The sequence below is a fragment of the Lepidothrix coronata genome, unplaced genomic scaffold, assembly GCF_001604755.1.
Source record: "Lepidothrix coronata isolate B3197 unplaced genomic scaffold, Lepidothrix_coronata-1.0 Scaffold26, whole genome shotgun sequence".
Lineage (NCBI taxonomy): Eukaryota > Metazoa > Chordata > Aves > Passeriformes > Pipridae > Lepidothrix > Lepidothrix coronata.
The window spans coordinates 5,058,559-5,086,426 of NW_016690206.1; the positions used below are offsets into that span (position 1 = coordinate 5,058,559).

Genomic DNA, 27,868 nt, shown 5'->3' on the forward strand with positions numbered 1-27,868 from the left:
TCTCAATTTATTCCTCCAGTTAAAAAATAAAAGCTAGCATGGACAGGGAAAAGAATTCATCTAAAAGGAAGCAAGTAAAATATTAGGAAATTTAAAGAAAATATGGGAAAGTGGGGTTGAGGTAGAATAAAATGTATTTTAGAACATCTAGAGATAATCATCAAAGTTAGCACTGTGACTTTGTAACTCAGATATTTTTCAGACAGACTTTCATAATACAAACATCACACACAGACTTTAATGTGTGCTGGAAAACTAATATGTCTCACAGATTCATAATATAATAAAGGACTAGCCTATTGAATCATGTGTTATTTATTGTTCTCTGAGAAAGGAGCAGGGATTTTTTTGTATTACTTCCATAATGTGTTTTTCCAATAACCCTATAATGTTCTGTAGTGAGAATTTTTAACTTTGAAATTGCTCTAACTTTCCATTTGTACCAAAACTTCAGCAGAAGCTTGTCTTCCTTCTAGAGTATGCTCTAACTGTAGGTGAAAAGGCAATGAAAGCACATAGCGGCTATGACAGGAATGCAGTCACGTGCAAACCCTGATCATGTGTAGTCACCTGTGGATTAGAGATCCTGTTCGTTTGATCGCACTTATCCCTTACTCTTTCCATTATTTGAGATACTAATGAATAAGTAAGTCATGCTGCTGGCCTAAGGAGTAGAGAGAAATAAAAGGAATGAAAGCATTCGTTCCTCTCATTCCCTGTTTCCCTTTCCTCCCTTGCCAAAATACCCTTGGACAGAGGCAAGTGTAAGTGACTAGACTTCTACCCATTTTTGCGGCCACTGATGCCCCTCACCAAGAAGTGAAGATATGATTTTGGGTTTTTAAATTTCTTTGGTATGCTTTCAAAAGTATGGCTACTCAGGAAGAGTTTAGGAATATAGTTAGGTCGTGTAGAAAGAAAATTAGAGAGATGAAGGAACAACTTGAACTTAATCTTGCCACTTCTGTGAAGGATAGCAAAACGTCCTTCTGCAGATCCATCAATAGCAAAAGGAGGGACAAGGAAAACCTCCATTCTTTATTGGACATGGGCGGGAATAGAGTTATCAAAGATGAGGAAAAGGCTGAGGTGTTTAACACCTTCTTTACCTCAGTTTTCAACAGTAAGACAGGTTCTCCTGAGGACAGCTGGCTTCTGGAGCTTGTAGACAGAGATAAGAAGCTGAATAGCCCTCCTGTAATCCAGGATGAAACAGTTAGTGACCTGCTGAGCCACTTGGATCTCCACAAATCTATGGGACCAGAGGGGATCCACTCTAGGGTGATGAGGGAGCTGGCGGAAGAGCTCACCAAGCCTCTCTCCATCATCTACCAACAGTCCTGGCTCACTGGGGAGGTCCCAGATGATTGGAAGTTGGCGAATATCATGCCCATCCACAAAAAGGACTGCAAGGAGGACCCAGGAAACTACAGACCTGTCAGCCTGACCTCAGTGCCTGGCAAGGCTATGGAGCAGATCATCCTAAGTGCAATGACACAGCACTTACAGAGGACAAGAGGTTAGACCCAGCCAGCATGGATTTAGGAAGGGCAGGTCCTGTCTGACCAACCTGATCTCCTTTTATGACCAGGTGACCCGCCTGGTGGAAGAGGGGAAGGCTGTGGATGTGGTCTACCTGGACTTCAGCAAAGCCTTTGACACTGTCTCCCACAGCACACTCCTGAGAAAGCTGGCAGCCCACGGCTTGGACAGGGGCACTCTCTGCTGGATTAGGAACTGGCTGGAGGGCCAGACCCAGAGAGTGGTGGTGAACGGTGCTGCATCCAGTTGGCGACCGGTCACTAGTGGTGTACCCCAGGGATCAGTGTTGGGCCCAGTCCTGTTTAATATCTTTATTGATGATTTAGATGAGGGGATTGAGTGTATCATTAGCAAATTTGCAGATGACACTAAGTTGGGGGGAGTGTCGATCAGCTGGAAGGCAGGAGGGCTCTGCAGAGGGACCTGGACAAACTGGAGAGTTGGGCTGATTCCAACGGGATGAGGTTAAACAAGGCCAAATGCCAGGTCCTGCACTTTGGCCACAACAACCTCACGCAGCGCTACAGGCTGGGCACAGAGTGGCTGGAGAGCAGCCAGACAGAAAGGGACCTGGGAGTTCAGATTGACAGGAAACTGAACAAGAGCCAGCAGTGTACCCAGGTGGCCAAGAAGGCCAATGGCATCCTGGCCTGGATCAGGAACAGTGTGGCTAACAGGTCCAGGGAAGTGATTCTTCCCTTGTACCCAGTGCTGATGAGGCCACAGCTTGAGTACTTTGTCCAGTTCTGGGCCCCTCAGTTCAGGAAGGTGCTGCAGCAGGTCCAGAGAAGAGCAACAAGGCTGGTGAGGGGACTGGAGCACAAGTCCTATGAGGAGAAGCTGAGGGAGCTGGGGTTGTTCAGCCTGCAGGAGACTTAAGGGAGACCTCATCGCTCTCTACAACTCCCTGAAAGGAGGTTGTAGCCAGGTGGGGATTGGTCTCTTCTCCCAGGCAGTTATCAGTAAGACAAGAGGGCATGGTCTTAAGCTCTGCCAGGGGAGGTTTTGGTTAGATATTAGGAAGAAATTCTTTACAGAGAGGGTAATCAGGCGTTGTAATGGGCTGCCCAGGGAAGCGGTGGATTCTCCATCCCTGGAGGTGTTTGAGATGAGACTGGATGTGGCACTTAGTGCAGTGGTCTAGTAACCACGGTGGTGGTGGATCAAGGGTTGGACTTGATCTCAGAGGTCCATTCCCACCTGGTTGATTCTATGATTCTATGATTCTATGATTCTATGAAAAGCAGTTGATCATATTTCATACACTCAGTATATCATAGAAATGTAACCTGTAAGGATCTTTCTAGTCCTTTCCTACTCAGAGACATGTAATCTCATTGCATATGCAGAGTGTAAGATACTGTACATAAAAATCTGCATGTTTAAAAAGTAGGTGACAGCATGAATTTTGTTCACTTTTTTTTCCTGCCATTGCCACTGAAAAATAATTTCAGCACTTATATTCTGCAGCTCAGATATAGGGCCAGTGACATTTAGCAAAACATAGCAGATTTGATAGAATTTTGCGGATTTACCAGCATGTTGTAACTTTACAGTTCAAATCTGAACTATAAAAAAATATAAAAATTGTTGCTATTCTGTAATATTTTTCTTGTTTCTTTTTCTGTCATTTTATTTCTGCTTCAGTATTACAACAGAAATACCACATTATACAAAAGACAAACTTGAATCCTCCTAAATCCCTTGCAATAACAATGGTAAATAATCAATTTATTTCTAACATTTAAGTGCCATCCTAAATTCTAGTTCAAGCACAGCTGGTTTTTTTCTACTGAAAAATACAGACTCAAACGTCCACAAAAGGACATAATTTATCTTAATGATGGCATACTTGATGCATTACTGTACAGCACATGGGGGGCAGCAGTCCCACTGCTGCCTTATATATAACTTCAGAGTCACAGGGAATGCAGACCCTGAAAGCTAGAGAATGAAAGATAACAGAACAGGAAATATTTCACAGGCCAGTGTCAATAAACTGACACTGGCCTATATCTGAATCACGGAACTCCAGGTAGAACCATAATAAAGAGCATATAAAGCTGTACTTTCTTTACTGAGCACACAAAAGGGAAAACTAAAGCAATGTCAGCTAGATGTGTTAAGTGAATAACTGTCTTTTAATTATGTTTTTTTACTAAAAGTAGAGGTGCTATGTAGGAAAAAAGAATGAAACTACAGCACATGGAGGGGGAAGAGAATAAGATACACCCAGCTGGCATAAATGGACTTAAATAAAATTAAGTTGCCTGAACAGCAGGAAACACAATTTGTGCCAGAAACTTTCAGACTGATCTCATCTGTCTCTCGAACAAGGCTATCAATCACTGTCTCATCCCTGTCTTCAGCATGGTTTTTCTTACCTCCAGCTGGCTTTACTTCAGCAGTGGAGTCATGTTAGCTGAAATACACTGGTTTTCTTTCCTCATCTTTTGTACTTCAGAAGGTCAACTATTTTTGCCAACCCTGAAAAGGTATTATTCTGCCTATATAACTGAGCAATAAGCAGATCACAGGTAGGACTGGACTCTATGATGACCACAGACTTTGACTGACATCCATGAAATCTGGATTTTATTCTTACCTCTGCAGTGGACATTGAAAAATCCATCCTTCTGTTCTTAACTTTCCTCCATATGCAAGATCTCCACTTATACACTGAAGCCGTCCTTATTGATCATGAATTTCTCTCTCACAATCTATATCTTTTGCATGTATTCATACATGTAATACTTATAAAAGTCAAAGGCTTAATCTTCCATGCGATGTATTTTAGATGTCTGTAATCTAGGAAGAGGCAAAGGATACTTCTTCAGAGAAAGCATCAAGCATTTCATTACTGTGCATACACATAAAATATGCAATTGCAGGACTGTTCTCTGTTGAGGATCTTAAATTATTAGGACATAATACAGGAGTTAACATCAGGGAACACTGAAAGCTTTCTAATCTGTAAGGGAAAGCAAACTAGGAGCTAAGGGTGGCAGCAAGGAAGGCAGAGCAGTGATCTCACTGACAAGGGCACAGCAGCAAAATAGCCAGACAAAAGAGGAGCAGAGCAGTATCCAGGGTCAGCTATCTAGCTGGGGATTGCCAGGCAAATTCACAATGATGATGCAGATCTGAAGTCAAGTGGGGATGCTGCAGGTCAGTGTCCTGGTCCAGATCAGCAAGGTACACAGATGGCAAGCAGAGTCATGGATGCAGTGTAACTCAGACAGGGAACACAGCTGAGTGGCTCAGGATAAATGCAGCTCCTGAATGAAAGAGCCCCGAGTCCCCCCTCTGGGCTCCTCTAACAACCCTGTGTCAAATAGCATCAAGGCCAGGTAGCTGCTCTATTACAGATGACCTTGAGCCCTCACTACCAAGTCTCCAGGATGATGGCAGAATTCAGTCAGGGCTTGGGCACTTAGTGGGTTAATAATGTGGTTAAAACCTACTTGAATTTGTCTCTGGAACATGTGTCATTGCATAAGTATGTGATAAATTTTATTGAACTTGCATAGAAAGATTTAGATAAGCATTACTCAAGTTACTACTAAAAAGAATGGCAGACTGACTTCTCTGTTTCTCTTTGAAGTACTCTTACACCTGCTAAATTTTCATAGAATTCTTTGTGACAAAAGTGGCAAACACCAAAACCTTCGAGATATTTCTTCATCAGATACACTTTTCAGAAAAAGATCTATTGATTCGTAACCAGTAATGACTCAACCCCAGAAGTCATTAGTAAATCAATTCAGGAAGATTACCTTTGACTTTAATAGTAATTCCATGCATGAGTAGTCTAAATGATCAGTCTGGCAAGATACCATGTTTGCTTACCATTTAGAAATTACTATATGACTAAAAGCTATAATCTATGAAATAGCTCCAAAAGCTTTCTACTGCTATGTCTAATAATTTAGTGGCTCTGATTAGACCACATGAATGTCTGGATTCTAAATTGCTATGTGTTTTGCTATGACTTAGACCTTTCAAAACTAATCCCCTTAAATTCAGAACGTGGATGATATTGACACATCATTTTTCAACTTGGTAGATGTTCTTAAAACTGCGCTTCATCAGAGATCTGGGACAGCAGAACATTGATAACAGCAATGTTGCAAAAGAACACATATTGCCTACAGAAAGCACTTTCACTGTGCTTTGTTAGGTGATAACACTTGAGCTGAGGTAGGAATATTATGAAATTGCCTGCTTTGTATGTATAGTAGCTACTTCCAAATGCAATTTTATCATCACTACATGATGCCAGTAACTCCTTTTGGAAAGTTGGAACTACCCACTGGATCTTTCTTTCAAGTCTCAGATATCAGAACAATGACACCACAGCAACGTACATCATGGAAAATAGTACAAGTGAGTGTATCTTTCAGACTGATAGTCAGAAATTAATAAATAAAGAAACATTCAATATTATTGATGGGAAATCTCAAACAAAGAGCCTGGAAGCTGTTCTTCTCTGATGTCAGTGGCTTATGATGATTATTGACTTATCTTTTTGATTTAAGGAAGACTATAACACTAATGCATTTTTCAGAACCTTTTTAATATTTGATCAAGGATAAAGTAGATTATACATCAAACTTACTTGGAATAGTGCAGTAAGATGCAAATGCTGAGTAGAAATTCAGTGAAAACTTTGACTGCTGTTAAAAGAGAGATTACAATCATAATGATCCATCAGATTTCCACTATTATTAGGAAAAAGTAGACTACATGTACACCTGTTTTATGGGACTCTAATTAAGATTTCATCAATTATGAATAGAGAGATGTCAAAAACACATCCTATTTTCTCCTCATCTACTCTGTGCATTGCCAGGGCTGCAAAGAAAGTGGACAGAATCTAACACAGAATTCAAGCTTGTGTCAGGAACAAAAACATGACTAAATAAATGTTAAATATGTTTTAATGACTGAGGGTGCACTGCAGGATCACATTAGTATTATTTATTTGGTGTGGCTTCTGTGAGGGAAGAGAATAGCTTTCACCAGCTTGAACAACTGTGAAAAAACATACCAGCAATAGTTAAATTAAATTGTTTTTTAGATGAAGTGTATCATTTAAGTGTAAATGGTCATTGTTATGGTCATGTGAGATTAGCAGAATTAAATTCATTCTCAATACATGCATTTCTCATGCCCAGTGGTTCCACAAATGCTGCCATTTCAGGTCCATGTTTTTCAAATTTTGCCTATTAAAATTGCTTCCTCATACACTGTAGACAAGCAAGAAACATTCATCCATAGGTATTGTAGCCTAACTTAACCAATGCATGCACATCTGTTTAGATGCAAATCACTGCTTTTTATATTGTAAGCAAACCATATAATTTTTAAAGGTATCAACCAATCTTATTATACAGTAAAGTATCTTGAAAGATGTTTGTGACTCCTGCAAAGTACAACTAATATTTTTCTGTACCTTATGTTTTATCCATGGTTACGGTAAAATGGTAAAACATTAATGTTAGAATTCCTCTTTTGATATTTTCTCACTTAAGAATGGATGCGGTTTCTTGTTTCCCCCTTAAGCACCACCTTGTTTTCTGTTGTTATTTTTGCATGATAAAATGAAGACATAGACCTACTACAGGACTGCGTCAGGAATCTCACTGACAACTCAATTTACAATACCATAACAATCAAATAGAAAGAATAAAAAAATTGAATAAAAAATGTCCAAGGAGATTACCAATACTGAAACTCTTTATGCTTACGCAATATAAAACCTCACTAAGACTGAGTTGCTCATATTACAGTGATTTAAATGACTGAACTGTATTTCTTAAGAGGAATATAATGTAAAGTAAGCATTTAAAATAATAATCCCTGACAAAACAGGGATATTGTAACTCACTCTTAAAGTAAAAGAACATTTAAGTCTCTCATATTTCCTCTATCATTAATATATGAGAACATGTGGTTTGTATTTAAGCCAAGAGAACAGATGGTTTGTCTGAACTTAATTAATAAAAAAAAAGGCTATACAACAATGCATTTTCACACTATGATCCCTCTTGCCCATAAAAATTGATGAAACCTAATCCCAAAAATAACAATCAGTGTGAGTCCTTCCACTGTATTATTCACAGATCATTCTCAAAGTGCATTATTTGTCCTTTGTGCTTCTTACTTGGCCATGTAGTTAGGTATGCATCTAAAGGCAAGCATAAGCAGTTTCACAGATCATATCTAAATATAAGCATGAACATTCCCACAAAAGTCAATGACATGTCCTTACTGAACTGGAGTCTGAGGGAATCTATGGATTTCAAATTTATAATCCGCAAAACAGTTTTGTGAGATAGCTCCAATGACGGTATATTGCAAATACAATTTCCATGTAAAGTAGCATCAGTATTTAAAATATGCTATCATGAGCTTTGGAAGTTCTCGAATAATGTAGCTGTATATCATACATCTATCACTTTTACGTGAATCGCATTTTGATCCACAACATCCAGCTCTTAATCTAAGTATAACACCTTCAACATAAGCTTTCTAGAATATCATACATGTTAAACAAACAGGACCAACAGAATTTTACACAGAATTATGCCAAAAGTCAACAAATATCCTTTGACAGAAATTTATAGTATAGGAAAAAATGAAGGTATTTAAAACAGGAAAAAATGAATTAATATAGTGTATAAGTCTCTTGCTTGGTTGTTGGATAGATTTTTTTGGTTACAGCCTTTACTAATTGCTTATTCATATTGGTATTTATTGTAGTTCATAGATTTTAACAGCACTTATAGATAGGAGTATATCATGGGTATTTATTTATCTAACTAAATGCAGCGAAGTTAAGTAGAAAAATTTCTGGAATTTGAAAATGTCACCATACCTTAAGTCAGAGTTCTGACAATTGATTTTAATTAACTGTCTTTTCCTTTAACACATATATCTATATAGACTAACATTCAGCTCTTTAGGTTCTTTAAAATTTTAGTTCTGTCAAGACACAATTTTAGAAACTGCTAATATAGTTGTCCTAGTTCGTTTTATCACAAATTCTAATCCAGCATAAGTGTTAAGATCTTGATTTTTTACTCTGGTGGAAAATTCCAGTGAAATCCAGTGGAAAGTTGTGCTATATTTTTAAACTCTCCAATATTATGTAGTTCTGTTTACCACTTCTGTAATTAAAAAAGAATGAAGAACACAAAAACAATAAATAGGCATAACACATTTTCTAATCTGCTAATGAGTCAAAAATTGTACACTATTCACAAAGCATTAAAGAAATAATTATCAGCAAAGTCTTGCAGATCTTGTCCAAATGCAGATCCCCGGGAGTTCTCTTGTACTTCTCAAGGGGCAAGAATTTACTTATTCGATATAAACAAGGTCAGCTGTTCATATGGCTAAACAGTTACAATTATTACTAATCTGTTTGTGTTGGGACAATTTTTACCAATACCTCTATTAATTTTTGGGCTTCTGTCTAGTTTTGTCGAGATTGACATGCTTCCTTTTTAGAACCTGAACACTTGTCTAAATCATGTGATGACTTGAGATTTTTTTGCTCTCATTTGTTTTTACAGAAAAAAAGAATGGATAAGATTTTTCCAGGAATGTGTGCCTTGCTATGCACTAGAGAAGGCAAAATACCCAGCTTGCACTAGGAATAGGAGTCAAGGCTCTTACCTTGGTGTGTTCATGGCAGTGATCCAATATAGTTAATTTGCCAGGCCTCACTATACTGGAAATCCAGCCAATACCATCTATTCCAGGGAGATTTTACTCGCATGTCTCGCTTAATTGCCACACGTTTCACATTTATGAATAACCTGTGTGATGGCCTCTATGTTCAGGTTCATCCCTCGATCCCAAGTCCATCTGCATGTTGCATCTCTTCCTAGATGTCCTAATGTTTCATGTGCCCATTGGGCTAGAAATAGCTCACCTTTCCGCTTCCAGTTGAAGTCTACCTGGGCTATTCCAATCTTGGCAGCCTTATCTGCCTGCTCATTGTGGAATGATGCAGCCATTATTTTCTTCAAAATATAGAAGACTCTACATATTCTACACTGATACAGAATACTCCGTGGTGACTCTGGTATAGGACTTTGGGACTTTATGACACTCAGATCACTAATTGGATATTTTATAATACTTAGACAAGAGAAATGAAAACATACAAGCTGTTCCTGGAGGTCTTTTTATTTTGAAATGTTATTTAAAAAAATTGTAATTCTCCTTTAAAACTGGAAACTATTCAAAATCCTTGCCTTTATTATTCATCTTTTAGGGTAGAATTCTAGCAGCTGTTAAGTCTTTCTAGTGTATGTTTCCTCATACTTCATCTCAACAGCCTTTATTTATAACCTGAACTCTCACCTGTTAACAGGGGTTCTTTTTGTTAACTTTTCCTTGAGAGTTACAACCCTGCCCTAGATTAAAGAAAATAAAAAGAGGAGAATAGAAATGCAACAATATATTTTTATGTTCTGTCCATTCGCATTTGCTGCTTCTTCTTTTATGTCTTTATAATCTTCTCATCTATCTTTCAGGTTTTGTTACCCAAGCCTGAAAGTAGATTTACCGCATGAGCCTGGGAGTCTTGTAGTGCTTACCTACCAGCATTACCCACCATGATGCCTCTGATCAGACAAAGTTTGCATTCTCCAGATCTATTCCTTTAGAGACACATGTGATTTTTTTTATTAAATCCCAAGACGTTAGGTGTCTAATGCAATATTCATGAAAGTGATGACACAGTTTGTCCTATCAGTGTGTGAAGAGATTATAAAAGCATTCGTAATTCTCCCTAAAGACAACAGGTCTTATTATTAATGTCTTGACTATTAACAAGAAAAATACTGCTAACAGCCCATAATGTTTCTTTCTGCATATAGATAAATCAGATCTCTATGGTTTTGATTTTATAGTCACTAATTTAGTTACAACAAAGTAGTCCTCAAACATTGAACTGTAGTGCTATTGAATAGCTCTCCATAGGTGCCTTGTAGTCTCATTATGTACTCCATCTAAATCACTGTGACAGAATTCAAAGCTATGATGTTTCTTGGAATTATGCTTCGTAATCACCAGATTACTAAAAGCAGCCAATTGTTTCACTGAAGTGTCATCTGAACAATTTGTGTAATGCAGTAACATGGCTGATACATCTTCAGTGTTCATAGACCCTTTAGTATGAATAGGGTGTTGTTTAAAGGGACTGGGTTTTTTTTTATGTTTAGAGAATTTGTACAACCTACGATTTTCAATATTTCCTACCTGTAGCACTAAATAATTTTTACAAGACATTTTAGAAAGCTAAATCGGAGTAAAAGTAAAAAGAAATAAGTCCTCCGCATGAAGCTTTTTAATCTTCAAGTAGAAAACTTCCAAGTCAATTGCAAGTGACTTTGGAGCCTCAGAAAGCACTTTTCCCCCTTCTTCTTTCACATCTGCATATACCTGAACATTCATGGTTTTCTTCTACTTATTTTAAAAGCTTATTTAGAACTATCAGTCCCTACTAAGCTTTCTTTTACAGATAGAAAGGCTTGAAAGGAGTAAAAGCAGGTGCTCTTCTAGCCACCCTCCAAAGTGCAGGTGTGACAGATAAAGTCTTAGACACCACAGCAGTGCTGCTCATTGCTACTAGCCTGGCTTGCAGGGTTGTAACCTAGCAGTAATCTCTTATGTTAAGCCAAAGTCTATACAGCCAAAGTCTATACAGCCAAAGTCTATACAGCCCCAGTCTGTCACTGTATAATCTAAACCGGGTAAACAAAATTAAAGGTTTCAATATAAAGATGACAGCTTGTTTAGCTGAGTTGTTGTCAAAGTTATAATATTTAACTGAAGACAGAAGGGTTTTATTACTCTCTTCTCTAGCAACAATCTATAAAAAAGCCATGGTATAGGAGAAAAAACGTATAGTATCTATAACCCCATGTCAGAACTATACAAAAGATTAACATCTCGTGAATCTTTAGAAAACTCTGCCCAGAGATTCAATAGCTGCAGAAGAATACAGTTACCTGTGGCATTTTTAACATAAATTAATTTCCTAAAGTATAAATATTAACCAGAGCTCTATAAATTAAAGTATTTACAGCCTTGTAAGAATTGGCAGGGGAATACCTTCATAAAGCTGTTCTCCATTTCATTAATCCCCTTGTAAACAATCAGTTAAGCCTGCACTAAACAATCACAGCAAACCTCTAAATCCTGAGAAACTTGCAAAATTTTCAATACAAAACACAACTTAATAAAATCTTGCATCATGCTAATTCATAAAATACATTACACAATAAATATTTAAAGGATAAATCTCTCCAATTATTTTCAAAGAATTCTCCCATTTCTAAACCAAGCCTTTTCCCCTCCATCATACCAACATTTAAATTTTGTGATGTCCTGGTTTCAAGGACTGAACTGCTGATATCTGGAAATATTTTCCCTGATATTTATGTAATTTATAATTTTTGTAAATAATATATATTTTGTAAAGTAATTTTTTAAATTTTTTTAGTTGAATTGGGAATTCACAAAAATTACTAGATGCTCAAAATTTGAAGTTTCTTGTCAGTTGTGACTTCCATCCACACTAAGTATTAATGGTCCTCTTTCATTCATCCTGTTTCATTCAGAATAAGGCATAAAGAAACCTCTGCAGTTTGAAAATACATGGAAGAAAAAATACTAAATGAACTATGGCACTCACAACCATCATAATATCTGTTTTAAAAAATCTAAACTTATATTTAATAAGGTTTAACATCACATGATACCAGTAAAACCTCAAACAATAAAGGAAATCTCAAAATCTCACTTGCTATAGATGATTAGTCATCAACACAAACAAAAATTGTAAATGATAGAGAACTGGATATTTTCCTTATCTTTATTTCAATATTAACATATGAAAATTTTTAACTCTCATTGCTTCAATCATGAACAAAGAAAGCATTCTAATCAGGGTAATGTGACGGAAAAATGTGAATTCAGCAAGGTTAGATGTATTTGAAAATTATTTTATGTTTCAAAAAATTCATTTTTCAATTTTGGTATCTTGTCTATATTGTCTTCTTTTGAGTAATATTTTAAAGAAAACAAGGATGCATTAGATTTTATAATTGAATAATTTAATTGTCTCTTAATGAAGACAAAATAGTTTCTTGTTTTGGACAACATTACTGTCATTATTGTTCCAGTTGGTGGCTCATCACAAGTGGTGTTCCCTAGGACTCAGTATTGGGGCCAATTCTGTTTAATATCTTTATCAATGATCTGGACAAGGGGATCAATAAATTCATGGATGACACCAAGTTGAGTGGAAGTTTTGATCTGCTGGAAGATAGGAAGGCTCTGCAAAGGGAAAGGTTGGATCAATGGGCCAAGGCCAATTGCTGTGTCCTAGACTTTGACCACAACTACCCCATGCAGCACTACAGGCTGGGGGCAGAGTGTCTGGAAAGTTGCCCAAAGAAAAGGAGCAGGGGGTGCTGGTTAACAACTGAGGGAACATGAACCAGCAGTGTTCCCAGGTGACCAAGAAGGCCAATGGCATCCTGGCCTGTATCAAAAATCGTGTGGCCAGCAGGACCAGGGCAGTGATCACCCCCTGTACTTCGCACTGATGAGGCCACACCCCAAATCTCGTGTCCAGTTTTGGACCCCTCACTCCAAGAAAGACATTGCAGTGCTGGAGTGAGTTCAGAGAAAGGCAACAAAACTGGTGAAGGATCTGGAAGGTAAAGTCCTATGAGAACTGGCTGAGGGAGTTTAGGTTGTTTAGCCTGGAGAAAAGGAGGCCCAGGGGTGACCTTATCACTCTCCTTTCTCTCCTGAAAGGAGGTTATAGCAGTGTGGGGGTCAGTCTCTTCTCCCAGGCAAGCAGTGACAGGACAAGAGGAAAAGGCCTCAAACTGCGCTAGGGGAGGTTCAGGTTGGACATCAGAAGGATGATCTCTTTCTTCATGGAAAGGGTTATTTACTGCCCAGGGAAATGGTGGAATTACCATCCTTGGAAGTGTTCAAGTAACAACTGGACATGGCACTTAGTGCCATGGTCTAGTTGGCAAGGTGGTGATCAGTCAAAGATTGGACTCAATGATCTCAGAGGTCTTTTCCAAACTAAATAATTCTGTGATTCTATTATTTGTTCCTGTGACAACAGTTCAATGAGGTGTCTTCATTCTTCTGGTTCCTCACTATGTCAGGATGATGTCCTACACACAGGATTACCTTAATATGTACTATTGTTCCCATGTTTACATTTTCCTATGCATGGAATTTGTTGTGCACACTTGTCATTGCATCTGAAAAGATATGAAGACCAATAATTTTTCTCTTTGATCAAGAGTTAATCACAAATGTAATGAATAAATTGTAATTTCAATTAGATATCATGCAAATTTGTTGTTGTAACCTTTTGCTTCTAGTGAAAACATTTCTGAGCCAAAGCCTACTGATACATCTAAAAGTACAAATTTAAATTTAACTAGAAATCTTTCTCCAAATTTGTGGTTTTTCACCCATTAAAATGCAAGAGGGTAAACTATGGTAAATGAACATGGAAAGGAAATCCAGTGAGGTTACAAATGAAACATGAAATTGTTTGACAATATAAAAATTAACATTTTTCATCATTATTTTTATGTGCATCTTTGTCCATCCTCCTTTTCTGAGTCACAGTTCAGCATCATCTATGAAGTACTTATCTTTACAACATATCTGGATTTGGCTCATCCACACCAGCTTTAGAAACCTTCATCTTCTGTATCCAATTATCACAGAGTGCCTGCTTTTCTCTATCCAGTCTGAGATAGCTCCTCTTCAGTCTTTTCATCAATCACATCTAAGATTCTCTCCTCTCTTAGTCAAATACCACTGAAGGAAAGACCAAGAAAAAATAAAACCCTCCTGCTTCTGACTTCAGCACCATTTTGGCCACTTCCATATCCTGTTTCACTGTAACAATTTCTGCTATTCAAATTTTTAGGGATGGGTCATACTCAGGCTTGTCTCTGTACAGAGTATGTATAGGACCTACACACAGAACACAAGCCATGACTGTACATATACAAAATGAAGTTTTCAAAGGTAGCAACTTTAGTACAAGTTTTGCAGAATAGCAAAATTCACCGCTCACTCCTAAACATCTTTCTGATCTTCGTGTCTATGTCACAAAGTTTTATGCATTTCTTTAAAACCAAATAGAATATTCTTGATCTTCTTTCAGATGAAAAACAATGTAATTTCCTTAAACTAATTGGAAGAAACCTTTTGATCATTTTGCTGAAACTTTGCAAAAAGCAAGCCTGAGGAAGAAAATTAGCCTTCAAATTCCTCCCAGACAATTAAATTCTAAGTCTTCTAAAAAGCTTATGAACAACTGAAATACTTTTCTAATAAATCAGCCTTGTTTTGTCTTGCTTATAGGCAACCATTATAATTTTAATTAGATATATGTATGATTTATATATCATATATACTGTATGTGTGTGGTTTTTAAAACACGACTAAGTGATCCTCTAATATATAAAGAATATCAGAGTTCTTCTTTGATCTTTCCTTGTAGTTTATTTCCTTTAAATCCTGTATCATCATAATAATTTTAGTCTTACCAATTATATAACGCTTTAAATCTTCAAAACAACATACAGAAAATTGACATTTTTTTAAATATATACTAAAAACCAAGTCTACAGTCATCTATGCTTTGATCAAGGACATTAGGAAGAAAAGTATTTAAAAAGTTATCGACAGTATAACCTTTGAAGCTATGAAACAGATCTTGCAAGAAGTTCTAGGTGTGTTAACTAGCTCTGAAAAGAGAATAGGTTTTTTTTAGTTTTCTAGACCCTTTAGAAGGATAGACTGCTTGAAAATATCAAGGTATATATTATTAACTATAGGGGGCAGGGGGGAAGATACTTCGATTATTTGTCTATTTGCAGATCTTATTGCTACATGAATGAATATGCATTAATGTTCTTCACCATATTCTAATGAGTGAAAATATCTGGATGAAATAAAAATTATAACATCGTATCAAAGATGAGGCAATTTCTTGAGAAATTAGAATTGAAAGTTTAATGGCATGCAAAGACCACATATTAAAATGACACAGGCAAAAATGTGAAATAGCTTTTTATAATATATGTGATTCACACTCATGGTAGGTTGACCTTGCCTAGGTGCCAGGTGCCCACCAAAGTTTCTCTATCACTCCCCTCCTCAATGGGACGGAAGAGAGAAAATATAACAGAAGGCTCATGGGTCAAGATAAGGAGAGGGGATATCAGTCATGAACTACCGTCACGGGCAAAACAGATTCGACTTGTGGAAATTCGGTTAATTTATTACCAATGAAATCAGAGTAGAGCAATGACAAATAAAGCCAAATCCTTAAAACACCTTCCTCCCACTTGTCTCTTCTTCTCTGACTTGACTTTACCCCCAAGGTCTCTACTTCCTCTATCTCAGTGGTGCAGCAGAATGAGGAATGGGTGCTCTGGTCATTTGATCACACATTGTCTCTGCCACTCCTTCTTTCTCATGGAGAGGACTCCTCACATTCTTCCCTTGCTCCAACATGGGGTTTCTCCCCCAGGAGACAATCCTCCATGAATTTCTCCTATGTGAGTGCTTCCCATGGGCTGCAATTCTTCACAAACTGATCCAATGTAGGTGCCCTCCACAAGATGCAATCCCCTCAGGAACAGGTTATCCCCCCTCAGGAGTCTCCTGTGGGGACACAAGTACTGCCAGAAAATCTGCTTCAGCATGGTCTTCTCACTCCACGGAGACACAAGTCCTGCCAGGAACCTGCTCCTGTGCAGGTTTACCACGGAATCAAAATCTCCTTCAGTCACATCCTCCACAGGCTACAGATGGATCTATGCTTCACCATGAATCTTCATGGGCTGCAAGGAGACAGCCTGACTCATTATGGTCTTCACCACAGGCTGAAGGAGAAACTCAGCTCTGGCTCCTGGACCATCTCCTCCCCCTCCTTCTCCACTGACCTTGGTGTCTGCAGGGCTGTTCCTCTCATAAATTGTCACTCCTCTCTCCCAGTTCCCATTACACAGGACTATTTCACACTTCTTAAATCGGTTATCCCAGAAGAACTACCACTGTCACTGATGTGCTCAGCCTTGGCCAACAGTGGGTCTGTCTTGGATGTGTCTGGCATGGTCTCTGTCTTTCGACAGTTTCTCACAGAAACCACCCCTGTAGTCTCCCCCCTCCACTACCAAAACCTTACCATGCAAACCTAAACCAAGTACATATTCTTTAGTATCTAAGAAAGAGAATATAAAAACACACTTTAGCAAAATACATCACATTTATTTCATGTTGTGTATCTACAATCATTTTTCCATTTAAAATTTTGGAAAGGGATCTAGGCTAATTGAACAGGAAAATGTTCTTGTTCTCTCACCAGAGCTTTTAGTGCCTTCGATAAATAGTCACTCTCTTGGAAAAATATTGATCTGTGTTTTGAAGCTCATTGTAGATCTTTTGCAGTAGTTCATGTCAAGTCATTTTCTATGTTTATTATTTACTTCTAATAACATTGACAAAACCATTAGGGTGCTAACAGTCCTACAGTTTTTCAGATGAGAAATCTTGGCCCTTTCTTATTGTAGAAAAAGGTTACAAGACCCCTTTAATGAGATTCATTTGATTTCTAATTAGCAACAAATGCAGAACTAAAGTACATTTGACAAAAAGAAAAAAGTCATTAACTCAGTCATCAGCATGGTAAAAAAAGCTAGCTGAAGACTTGAAAGATCAAACAAAGTGTAAACAGAATGCAAGATACACTGAAGTTTTTGGAAAAAGTCCATTAAAGAGAAACAATTTTAATACAGCACAGAGGAAGGAGATAAGAAAAAATAATAGTTCTTTCTAGTTATTTATCTTCAGGACTTGGTATTATATTTCAATAAAATGCAGGCCAATTTTGTAGGCATGCCAAATTATCCCATTAAAATTTTAATATTTTTTTGGCAATTATTTGTGAATTAAAGTGATGAATCATGGAGATAAAAACAGAGAATATCACCACAGGTAAAACAGGTTTTTCTGTGTTTTTTCAGTTACTATTTCCTGTTTTTTCTAACTAAAAACATTCATACTTGAGGCTTAGCTCTGAGACTTGATTTGTCTCTTCTGGTTTGCTTGCTTTTTTCTTTATTCAAGCAGCAAATATGTTCTGTTATTTCAAATAATTCTATGTTTTGAAAATTTCCATAAGGACAAGAGTGGATCCCATAAAAATGGCTGAATAGATTTACTTGTGGGATTACTGCCAGTGAAGGCAATGGCAAAAACCGCATGAATACTATGGTTCAATGCATAGCTGCAGTCACAACAATAAATAAGAACTAGAAAAAAAAATTTTTAGATATAGTTACGTTTGAAAATAAACTTTGAAAAAAAAAAAGGAGATAGAATTAGATTTACAAGACATGACAATGACCACATTTCTTTTTGGGAAAGAGAAAAAAAGAATAAAAGAAAAATATCAAATATGTGATGGTTTTCGATTTAACCACCCTTCTGCCTTTCCACACTTGCTCGTTTTACCAGGAAGACATATTTTCAAGATTCTCTTTGGTATATCCCCATACTGATACATGCTAGGTATGGTTTAAAGTCCTGCATCACAGACAGCACTAGTACAAACAGCTCACTACTAGAAAACTAATTATTAACCTATAGTATAAAAATATTGAAAACATGCAATATGGGAGAATATTTTTGTTTGTTTGTTTTGCTAGCAACATCAATACAAATAGGAATAGACAGCATTGTTTTGGTATATTCAGCAAGTTTTAAATTAAATGTTGAAAACAGAACCTGCAAATAGAGTCTTGTGTATAAAGCTATGAATGATATGTTTTGTTTTCCTGCTACTTGTATAATTTACTGCTAGTTAGCATATGGGGATTATTTAGGTTAATTTAAATTTTTATATCCATCAGTTATTTTAAAACATGAACGTAAAAGTTCCTTTATTTGTTTCCTTTACACACTACAATTATCTCACAAATGTACAGAAATTTACAGACTAGAGAAACTATTATCTTATTATCCTTCCTGTGCACACAGTAATAGTACCAAAGCAACACTATAGCTCACTGAAGTCCACAGCTCACACACATGACTTCATCAAAACTTAGTGAACCATAAAAAAACCCAAGAATGGGAAGGCAAATCAGTCTTCCATGTATACACAGTGAGACAGGAATATTACAGGAATAGCTTTGCTTGGATACAGAAATAGTTTCAGATAATGAAAGTATCCCTAATGTGATATTGCAGGGGACGCCTCTACACGCTTCACCAGGTGGAATTGAGAAGAATTTAATGATCCATTGTTGCTCTCAGTAGATTTCAAAATGCAAATTGACTTATTATGTTCCTTTTAAAGCAGCCAGAAAAAAAAATCACATTATGTTTACTGTCTCATGAGATGCTTATTTTTATACTCAACTGGAGGCAAAACACATCATAATGTATATAAGCAAATGTCTCTTAATCCTACAAAAGGCATAACATCTTTACGCACTATGCTTCATAATTCTTATTTTATGATCATCTTGAGATTCACAAAAATTCCAAAAATATTTCAAGAAAATTTCACCAATGTCAGAAAACAAATTTGGTTGTCCATATCAAGAAAAATTTACTCCAGAAAAAACTGTACAATGTTTTATTGCAGACAATATAATGGGACTTTGGAGATTCACAGTGATTTGCCTTTTATTTTCAACCCCAAAACAAAAGGGTTTTCAACCCCAAAACAAATATATCCGTTTAGGGCACAGGATATATTTGTCTAGAAAGCTGCCCAGGTTACTTAGAAAACCAGTGACACAGTAACTGCTTGCTGAGGAATAAAAAAAAAAAAAGATCAAAGTGCTCTTCTGAAGAACTGAGACAATTGTCATTTAATAGGAGGAGAGAAGGAATAATTCAAATGTTTGCTCAAAACTGTACTGCGACCTCTGTCAGGTCTTTTCCTTTTTTTTTTTCTCTCATTGATAACTAATCTAGTTTGCTTATGATTATTCTGTTTTTAAAATTAAGTATGATAAATTTATTACTTAAAATTCTTCTTTAGGGTGCCACTTGGAATTCTTTATCTCATTATTATTTATTCTAGGTCATTCCTGCTTAGGGAGTAGAGGGAAATACAGAAATGTGAAGCTGAAAGTCAAAAAGTAATTTGAAGAAACTTTGGGGGGCTTCATTTAGTCTGTTTTCACACTTGGGTCTTGCTCCAAAACTCTTTTGTAAAAATGTTTTATGACTCTCAAAATAAAAAATATAATTCTCAATCAGCTTTTCTGCTAATCTGGGCTGAAATTTCTTCAATATTGCTTAATTTTAGCTGTGAGCAAGGTCCTAAATGAAATCCTATGTTTAGAAGACTATGCATATCCAGCAGAACAGTCATGTGCCTTGGCTGATCAAAAAGTAGAAGAGTTTGGACAAAAATATACTATTATGCAAATGCCAAACATCACTACTACTGCTTCGAGTAAACCCCTGAAACAATATTTGAGGTTGAAGTCCAGTTTCTGGGTAAATGCTGCTACTTTCATTCTTTTGGTTGTGCATAGGTGTGCCATTTGGACTGATAAAGTGCAAAAAAATTTCTTTGAGGTAGAAAGACATCATTCAAGGCAAATATAGATCACAACATATATTGACTTCAACGGAAATGAAGAATAATGGATAAGAAAGTGTGGTGGTTTGGAAAAAAACTTTCATAAAGCTAAGTTTTTCTACAATTTGTTCTAATGTGAGAGAGAAGTTTTCAGACAGGCACAACTCAGTATGGGGAAAGGAAATTATATTACAATTTATTACTAACACAATAAATACCATAATACATATATATACATCTATATTACAATTTTAACTCTCTCTCCTATGGTGAAACAATATATATACATAGATCGTCTCTCCTTTCCTTCAAAAAGTCCAGAAAGAAAGAAGAAGAAGTCTTCTTTTCACTTTCAGGCCACAGGTCTTCCAAATTAATTTCTGCAGCACTTGGAAGTGTCTCTTATCTTTAAGGCAACAGTTTCGATTTGTCACAGCTGGAAAATCTCTCTCTTCATCAGAATGCAGGGGGTCTCTCTTTCACCCCTATTCACTTACCATGATCAGTACCACAGAGTGTAGGGAGCTAAAGCTTAAAGTCTTTATCTTCCGTTCAGTGGAGGTCCCTATTCCCGGGGATCAAGCTCCCCGGGTTTTTTGGGGGATTTTAGGTTCAGTTCTTACCCTGAAAATGTTCCAGCAGACCTCTTTCTCCATCTGCTCTGTTTCGTTCTCGGATTCAAGCACACTCTGGCTCGTCCAGTTCACTGCTGCTGCTGCCCTTTCGCAGGGACCTCTCTGCTCCAAGCTGCTGTGGGAGCTCGGGCCGCTTCTCGTCCGGGGGTTTGCTCTGTGGTTGCCTCCGCCTCAGCGTCCTAGCTGCTGCCTCGACCTGTCCCAGGCCACTCCATAGCCATGTGCTGCAGCCACGTCTCCAAGGGTCATGGCTAATCAGCTCGGCCCGCTCCGGCCACCCCTCGACTCGCGCTGGCTCCGCTCCAGCGCCGTATCTGCCTACCAGTTGCAGCCCGCTGGCTGGCTGATCAAGTACAGTGTTGCCACCTCTTCCTGGCAGTGTGTGGGGGGGTTGTGGTCTCAACTCAGCATCCTGGCCCAGCTGTGCCAGGTCCCACTGAGTTAGGACCGGGGAAGAAAAGAAGCCCCTGGCCCCAATGATCAGGACCAGGGGAAATCCCTCCCTACCCGCCATTTAACACGTGGGTTCTCAACTCATGACTGCCTCTTCTCTTCCGATTCTGTGAGTAGTTTCCGCAGGGCGCACCAAATTTTTAATTGGCCCAGTATCAAAACACTACCCCCTGGGGCAGACTATCACCAGCCCCAGGGGGGAAAGATTTTTTCCAAACCACCACAGGAAGAAATTCTCTCTTCCCACTTCACCTGACATTGTTTCCCTCAGGGACTTTAAACGTGGTGGGTTTTTATTTCTTTTTTTAACATTTCTAGATTCTTATATTCTAAATCCCATATCTATGTCAGGGGTGGCTTAAACTGGTAACAAAATAACATAATACATCTTTTGGAAACTTCTACTAATGCTCAACTAATACTCTAGTGGATATTTTGTCTAACATTACCTATAGGGACATTATCTAGTAGCTGAGGTTAAAGGAGTAATGCGTCTTAAGTTATAACCTTTTTTTTAAGCAGGAAAGCTAGTTAATAACTGCCTCATTACAGTGGGCATTTTTATCTTTATATGTTCTTTTAAAGTATTATCTGTATATATATATGTTTTATGTGCTCTAACATTCAAGATTTGGAATATCTGAATCTGTAACCCATTTTTTGATTTGCTTTTATTCACCAGATGATTCACACATATAAGCAACTGCATAAAGGGCTGCCATTACTAAGAATGCAATCAACTATAATATGAATATTGCTTCAAGAATGCAGCAGTGAAATCTTTATTTTGTTTAATTCAACCTCTTAGAAGACTTGAAGAACAGGAGCAATTCCAGCAGTGGAAGTAGAAACACAAGAACTGAAACAACTTTCATCTTTTTGGCTCATTAACTCTCAAATGAGGAGGCATCATGATTGGTCATAAAGGTGCCACAGAGAATCTAAAAGCTGCAAGGAAGCAACTGTAATTGGTTTCCTTTTTGTTTCTTTTATTTTCTTTTTTACTTCAGGGAAATGTGCTAGGAAGATTATATTAAAAACTGTAAAGGCATCTACATTACTAATATATCTTAAGAATATTTGTAATTTTTTCAAGTATTTGAAACATAGATGTAATTTTACCCAAGTATTCTACTATCTATTGCCTTATTTCAATATATATTCTACATTTTAAAGTATCTTCTACAACATATAGACAAATCTGATGATTATATATAAAAAATCAATATGTCACTGACAGCATCATAACAGTTACCAGTCAAGACTGACTCAACAAAGAATGAATCAGTATGCACAACAATCCCATCTTCAAAACAAAGATATAAGAAAATACCTTGGCCTTGAAATGTTAAAAGGATTTGGGGGCTCGGGGAAGAACTTATTTCATGATCAAGGCTACTCCTGAAAAATGTTTCATCCATTAAAATTGAGAACTCCAGACTTAACTTTTCCACTAACTGTTATTCTACTTACAACCACTTAGAATGTGCAAAAAAGTAGGTTCTTGAAAGGAATAATCCCAAATCAGCTAGAAATTTGAAAATTAAAACCAATGAATGCTCACAAATTTTAGAAAGTTAGATTCTAAAATCTTGGTACCATTAAGTTCTGTTACTTTCGATTTTGGAAAATTAAACATTGAACAGAACCATGATTTTGGAGTTGTTTTACAATGTGCATAGGGAAAAAGTGACTCAAGTGAAACATATCTGCTTCATATTAATTTTTAAAAGTTGCTTTGACTCAAAGATATTTGACAAAAACATTTTGACTACCCTTTACAATATTATATTTATTAATCAAAAGCCTAAATTGAAACCCCAAAGAATAAATGTGCTTAGGGATCCTTGGGCACAACAGTCATCTTGCTGATATGAATGCCTTAATCTTCTCTAGCTACTAATTAAGGCAATCAATGGCTAACACAGGAATGAGCCATAGAACCAAAGGTCGTTGCCATAGCCAGACTCCCAGCTTCCCAATTAAATCTCCAACAGCTTCCTCCAAAGCAGGAAAGATGAAGAAAGCACTGTAAAATACCAAAATATTTCATCTTATTGGAGAACTCAGGAAGAAGGCCTTCAGAGGTGATCCAATCCAAGGAAAGTATAAGGGTGTCGACTGGGGTCAATGTCGAAAGTGAGACACTGTAGCTGCACCTGAGACAGTTGGGGGAAAAAGCACCTGCCACTGCCAGACTAAGCAAGCACTGATTATAAAACTTATCCTTGATTTTCCAAGAAGCCAACTGAAAGATTTAGTTCCTAATTTTCTCTGAGATATTTAATCAAACTGGAGCTGTTTCAAGTTTTGGCTCAATCTGGGAGATTTTCTTATAAGGATAATAGACTGTAATGTTAATTCCTGTGGTTTTACATGCTCTCTTAGAATATTCATTTTTCTTATGAAAGTTGCAGCACCTGAATGTGCAAGATCTCATTTTGAAGAAGAACTACCTTTCAAAGTGTTCTGGATTTCTGGGCCAAGGGAAAAGAAAAGTATTAATAAAGTCTAATCAGAAACAGACTTAGTGTGGTGTACATCAAGTCTAAATGCCAGACATTTTCTTAATGCTCACCACCAAGTGATGGTGGATTTATTGACTTTTGTTTGGCTATTTTCAGTGGTTTTCTAGTTGGTCATCCCTAGAACCAACCCAAGAAGCAGAGAAATTTAAGGGTAAAGAAGCAGAAATCTCAGTATATACCTATGTGCAGTAGCAAAGTTGCTATTAAGCCACAGTCCCAGTTGTCTTGTGTACTAAGTTCATACATCATACTGACAGTTCAAAAATGTTTATATGAGACCTGACACTGACTGAATACTTCTGCATGCCTACTATGTGAAATATCAAGCATTTAAACTCTGTCTTATAAAAATTCAACAAAATATATTTCAAACTATTAAAAACAATAAAAAGCAGAAGTTGTAAATAGACTTAATTTTAATCTGAAATGCATACGTTGTCATATACAGGTGCAATTTCTCTTCATTCTTGTGAAGAGTACTTGAATGTTATTGAAACTAGTGGAAGTCAGTATTTCTGTGTAAAAAGTTAGATACACAAACCCCATCTTTGAGAATCTCTAAACTTAGGGCAAACTAGCTTAAGTCACTGTAATATTATGCCTGTTACAGATCATGCAGGTTGCAGTACACCTGAGGAAGCCCGAGGTATCTCCCTATAAAAATAAGTCAATTACTGAAAGCTTTAACTCAAAGTATTCTTGCTGTTGTTGCTTTGTCTGGATATTAATATTATTTTAAAAAAGCATAGGTGACTATGTGAAAGAAGTAACAGAAGAAATACACATTCATGTTTAGAATAAAAAAAGCTTCAAGTATGTATTTTAGTGATGTCTAGAGAAGGAGAGAACAGGTAGCCAAGAAGAATCTTTACATCTGTGTTCAAAATACCCCCACTCTCCTGGTTCCTTTATATATTCAGCCTTGGCTTATACTGCTTGTTTTTAAAACCAATATTATCTACTTTCACATCAGAAAATAATAAAACCTTTGAACTGTAGTCCTGTAAAAAAACCAACCAAACAAACAAAAAAAACAAAACAAAACAAAACAAAAACAAACAAACAAACAAAAAAAAAACCCCCCACAAATCATAACCAAACTAGCATCCTAACATCTTCTCTCTTAGCTCTAAAATTCCCAAGATGCCCAAAACATTACTTCTGCTCAGAACTGCTGCAGAACTGCAGTTACAGCATATGACCATGCCATAGCTTGACAGGCCCAAACACAACAGACCGTCTTAGACTGGATGTGTGACTGGACCAGTCTGCACCTGGAGAGGGGAGAGCCAACTTCTTCCACAGCAATTTTGACTAGAGAAGCCACACAATTCCCTACTCTGATAAAAAAGAACATGTAGTCCCTAACCCTAACTCAAAATTTGACATAAATTTTGTACTGGTGTAATAAAAAGTAAAAACTAAGTAGTTTTTTCATTATTACTCATTTTCTAAGTTTATTGCTCATCTTATTTTGTGAAACTGGGATGGTCTTTCTGTTCTGTGTTACCAAGACATAGCACAAACTTTATATACCACGATCTCTAACAGCTACATATACCTGCTACCACATGAAAAGAGGGTTGATGACAACCCTCATCAGAATGCTTATCAGAGAAGCAAGTTTACTGCACATTAAATCATCACCTAGTAAGCTACTTTTCTACATAGGGGTCCTAGGAATAGAATTAAGAATTTAAGAATTAAGAATAGAATTAAGAATAAAATTAAGAACTTTTAAAATAATTTTGTTACTTACAAGGAAAAGTTAAGGAAGTGCTAGAGAAATATGCAATCAATACTGTAGCTGTTTGACTTAATTTCCAAATACAGAATAATCAGTATAATTGAAAGTAGCTAAGAAACCTAATCAGAATCTTATACTTTGTCCAGGGAACCTTTATCTTGTGTCGAACTTACCAGAGGTAAAAATCCCTTTTTTTTTCTAAATGGTGTGTTTTTCTTTTTCCAGCCTTAAAAATGGATTAGGGCTGACAGTGAGTAATTAAACCAACTAATGAGATGTTATTTTAAATTAAAATGCTACCTTTTTTGAACTGTTTTTGCACTGAACCTTAACTACCATAACTACATTATTCTGATCCCTTTATAGATTCACAAGCTTGTTTTCCTCTAGGTTGCTTTCAGATAAATATCACCTGCAGCCACACTAAGAAATAATTAGGTATTTTTAATTGCAACTTTCCAAAAGCCAAACTAAACCAAACAAAATAAAATGTAGATCCACTCCACAAAATGAAAGTTATCTAATGCTACTGTGTCACTACCATACACCTCACTATAGTGTGCAGATCCTTGTCATATAAGAAATGGCCTTCTGCAGTTAAATTTAGCAGTCAGGTTACTTGAATTTATTTTGTGTAAGTACATCATTGACAATGCTGTAAAGTCATTTAAATGGGTTGCTGACCCATTTCTGCATTTTCTTTTTTAGATCTTGGTAATAAAATGATATTGTCTGAAATACATGTACCATAGGAGCTAGATTTTTTTGCTGTGTACTTTGCTATATTGTTTTCAAAACGCCTAGAACATTTTGTGTATACAATGCTGAAAAAACTAACAAAGAAGATCTATGCAAAGTGAGAATGTGAACAATAAGTCTTGTATGCTTTTAAGCAATTACATTTCTGTTGTTTTATGAGTGCATATTACAAATAAACAGTTCCTTTAACATACAACTTTCTTCCTATCTTTCCTTTGCATCTTGCAGTACTTTTTACAAACAGGACATTTATTAAGATAATCTGCTCTGCGTATTCTCCATCCATCAGTGTTTGTTAAGAGAAATTATTAAAAGCATCTTACACGATTCAGCAATACAGCATGAACAGTCACTCTCCTGCCAACACCACCATTGATAATGTAGTGTTGGAGGGCCCCAAGCAAAGCATTTTCACAGTCACTTTTATGCCTATGGCTATGCAGTTTGTCCTCTGGTCTCACCTTAACCTTTGTCATGTCATGCTACAGTCCCCTACTCTGAACTGATAGGTGACAGTTGAACTCCACAGCACATGAAATATTGTTTCTGAGAAGCATGCCCTCCTTTTCATTTTCCCTTTTATTCAGCAGAGCCTCAGGAGCCCATTCTCCCACTCTGGAGTACAACTGGCCCCTATTCTTTCACATAGAGCTGTTCTTTCACTGATTTAAAAGCAGAGGCCTCAGGGACCCCTGAAAGCTTGTACAGCGTTTCCAGTTCCAGCTGACAAGTCCAGGTCTCTTTTCTTTCTACCTTGCATCTTTTTTACAAACTTCAAAGTTAGTCTGTCAATTTCTGCCAACACTCTGCTGTAAAGGGTCACGAAGGAACAGGAATTAGAGATGAGAGGTCTCATATCTGCTTGGCATGAACATCTATATCTTTGTTGCTGACCCCAAGAGACTGCAAAACAGCGTCTTCCCTTTAGTCTCCCTGGCTTTCTTTGCTGAACCTAATTAGTACACTGCCCACTGTGTCCCATTACCCACACATTCAACAGAGCAAGAACAAGGGAGACTTCTTGCTGCATCTTTTCCTGGTTTCTGCTGAGGGGGAGCCCAGCAAGCACAACCTCTCTCTGCGTTTGTCTGGCCTTGCACAGAAACCAGAAACCAATAGGGTTTTTCTTCAGTCTGCCTCGTGGGAATCTACTGAGACATAGATTTTCCACCAATGCAGCACCAGTTGTCTATGGAGAAAGCAAAGAATGGGAAGAGGAAAAGAAAAGACAGAGAGAAGAGTTACAGTTTTCTCTAGAGAAAGGAAGAACAGCTTTTTGGGAAGGAAGAGGAACAATTCTTACATCTTGAGGTGGGATTTAGCAGTTCAAAAAGGAACATTAAAGGTTGTAAGGATCTGTCATGGTTTGAGATAGCCCCAAAAATCCAATCCCCTAGTCTAAGCCCCCTCCCACATCTCAACCTAATGTGAGATGGGTTTTTTCCAGACAAAACACACCAGACTCCAAATGGGGAAAGGGAATATATTACAATGACTGTACAAATAAATACCATATCACATT

General features: G+C 37.1%; 1 protein-coding gene across 1 annotated transcript in view; it reads left to right on the forward strand.

The window, feature by feature from the left end:
- The window catches only part of LOC108494613 (RNA-directed DNA polymerase from mobile element jockey-like), a 47,331-nt gene extending 37,155 nt beyond the window's left edge, over positions 1–10,176 (forward strand). The window contains 4 exon segments of the mRNA XM_017809359.1: positions 1,149–1,517; positions 1,519–1,922; positions 1,925–2,273; positions 10,092–10,176. Coding sequence (XP_017664848.1) covers positions 1,149–1,517; positions 1,519–1,922; positions 1,925–2,273; positions 10,092–10,176 — 1,207 coding nt within the window.
- The last annotated feature ends 17,692 nt before the right edge of the window (positions 10,177–27,868 follow it).